This window comes from Arachis duranensis, chromosome 4, assembly GCF_000817695.3.
Source record: "Arachis duranensis cultivar V14167 chromosome 4, aradu.V14167.gnm2.J7QH, whole genome shotgun sequence".
Classification (NCBI taxonomy): domain Eukaryota; kingdom Viridiplantae; phylum Streptophyta; class Magnoliopsida; order Fabales; family Fabaceae; genus Arachis; species Arachis duranensis.
In genome coordinates this window covers 36,306,969-36,309,577 of record NC_029775.3, presented here as the reverse complement: position 1 = coordinate 36,309,577, position 2,609 = coordinate 36,306,969, and the positions used below count along the sequence as shown (strand labels likewise).

Sequence of the window (2,609 nt, the reverse complement as noted above, 5' to 3'; positions counted from 1 at the left end):
TATTATTATTATTAACTTCTATTTTTGAATTCTATATCTGACAATATAAATATAAAAATATAAACTTAATTATAGTATAGTACTTATCTAAGAGTTCGTATAAATAGTTTTCATAGTCAATATTGATATAGATTAATTATTCATTATAAAATTATTTCTAAATTTTTGCACAGACTTGAACCTAATGAATATTCAACCTGATTAGATTTAATAATTATAAAATATAAATATAATTATAAAATAATAAAAAAATCATAAAATAATTGACAGTGCAATGCAAGATGGTATTTAATTTAATTTGCGTTAAAATTATATATAAATGTACCTTGTACTTATTTATTTATGAGTAATGTTAGGGGCAGCAACTTTTGTGATTGTTAGCCATCAACTAGCCATTAATGATAATTTGATGGTGTGAGATTTCATTCAATGGCTCACCTTTCTGCTGGTTACATGCTGACCAAAATTCAATAAAATTGCTGGTCCTAAACTTTTCCTTTATTTATTATAGCAAGCTATATTATGTATATGCATCAAATTGATCAGAAAATATTCACGTACAGTAAATTAAATATTATTGTGTGGCCAAGAACAAAAAGAAGAAGAAGAAGAGTAGATGAATAAAATTAAGACTTACCAATAAGTAATAATTCACAAGTGAAGGAGGCAGAAAAAAGATAAAAAAAAGAATCGAGAGCATTAACACTAGCCTCTTCATTTTTCCTCTCTCTTCACTCTTTACAATAATAGTACCCTTTTGCTTCCAACTGAAAAAGGCTAAGGCTATGCTCTCATTCTTCTGAAATCCTAAAATGTATTAAGATGAAATAAAAAGAAAGATAAATAATAACACATATTAAATTACATTGATATATGAACTTGAATAATTAACTACCATGCATTAATATGGAATTGATGCATAGATAAAATTATTTCGTGAATTTGATTTCACTTGACTATCTACGGCTCCATTTGTGTTAACACTTAATTAGTTGTGAAGAGGATTTGGACCTGTGTGAATTATTCTTTTGTCATCCTCATAAACAACACTACTATGTTGTTGTGAATAACCATTTTTGGTTTTCATGACGGTAGTTGTAAACGATGATAATGGTGCATGGAACAACACCCTGCTGAAACTATGATCTCTTAAAGATCCTTGTAGTTGTGGCGGCAACGACGGTGGTGATGAAGGCTTTATTGAATGTCTGCTTCTACTTCTACTTCTATTCCGGCTCCTGTTTTGGACGGCGGCGGCGCTTTCATTGTGAATAGACAAAAAGAAAGTTACAAGAGAAAAAACTAAGATGACCCAAAAGAAGAAGATTGCAACTCTGCTTGGAGATGAAAACCTTCTTGTTTTTTCTCTCTCTCTGAAAACTATCATTGCAAAATAATAACAATAATAATAATAATATATAATGGTGTATGTAGATTTTGTTGGTGGTTGTCACAAAAGGGGTAATGTAGCAGCTTTAGAACACCCAGAAAGAAATCACATCAAAGTGCACAAAAAGAAATATGATCTTTGTGTGAAAAAACACAAGTCATATTCAAAAAGGAGTTTTGAGATATAGAGAGAAAGAGAGAGAGAGAAAGAAAAAAGAACCTAAAACTTTGGGTTCGTCCCTTGTCTTATGGGTCTAGTCACATGATCTTGACCCTTGATTCCTGGAAGGTTCTTATAATTCTTAAAATTTAACTTTCTTTCTGAGTCCTTTCTTCTTTGGATTTTGCACCCTTTTTTCTTTTAAACTCTTGAGCCATTTCCATAACTGGCTCCCTCACTCAATATTTTTTTCTCTTTTCTTCCTTTTGCATTTTGGCATCTGATGAATTGTTTTTGTTTTTGTTTTTACATGCTTTTATGAATTATTAATAATTTGTATTTATTTCGTGTTTGCTTGGTAAGGGTGTGGGACTGTCCAGTATTAATAGCCGCTGTCTCCGGAATATTATAGTATTCAAATTTAAAGGGCATCGATAAACAAACTCTGCCCTCTTTGGCTTACTACTGTTTTTCTCTGCGCACATTACTTGCTTCTTTTTTTTTTGTATTTTTTTAAATAGTTTTTTATAGGCTCGACTGTAAAAGTAATTATTTTTTATTTATTTAAGGTTTAATTATTTGATTGATGTATATAATTTTATTGAATTTTTAATTAGGTTTTTATATTTTTCTAAATTGGATTTTTATACCATATCAAATTTTGTAATTAAATTTCTGTCGTGTCAAAAATGCTAAAACTAACAAAATATTTCATTAAACAAAATGAATATGTCTAACACTTAATTTAATATTTCGTATAGTTTAATAGAATATTATATTAATTTCAACGTTTTTGTCACGGTAGGAACTTAATTACAAAATCTAATATGGTATAGAGACTTAATTAAAAAGAAAAAAAGTATAGAGACATAATTGAAAATTCGGTGAAACTATAGGAATCGACATAGTAATTAAATTTTTAAGTAATTTATCTAATTCAGTAATAAGAACCGCTTAGACCAATTATTTGCATTACAAGAAAAACGTTGAGTTTTGTCAAATTTACAGTTGGATTAATATCGGACATTAGCGTCGGCTTTACCGACGGATGTATGGATAG

The 2,609-nt window shown here is 29.0% G+C and overlaps 1 protein-coding gene across 1 annotated transcript; it reads right to left on the bottom strand.

The window, feature by feature from the left end:
* Nucleotides 1-693: 693 nt before the first annotated feature.
* LOC110280698 (uncharacterized) lies at nt 694-1,854 on the bottom strand. Its single transcript, XM_021141792.2, has one exon. The coding sequence runs from the start codon at nt 1,385-1,387 to the stop codon at nt 989-991; it is 399 nt and encodes a 132-aa protein (XP_020997451.1). The 5' UTR covers nt 1,388-1,854; the 3' UTR covers nt 694-988.
* Nucleotides 1,855-2,609: the final 755 nt, after the last annotated feature.

Bases quoted from the DNA above. Each gene is read 5' to 3' on its own strand.
- LOC110280698 (XM_021141792.2), bottom strand. From the start codon at position 1,387: ATGATAGTTTTCAGAGAGAGAGAAAAAACAAGAAGGTTTTCATCTCCA.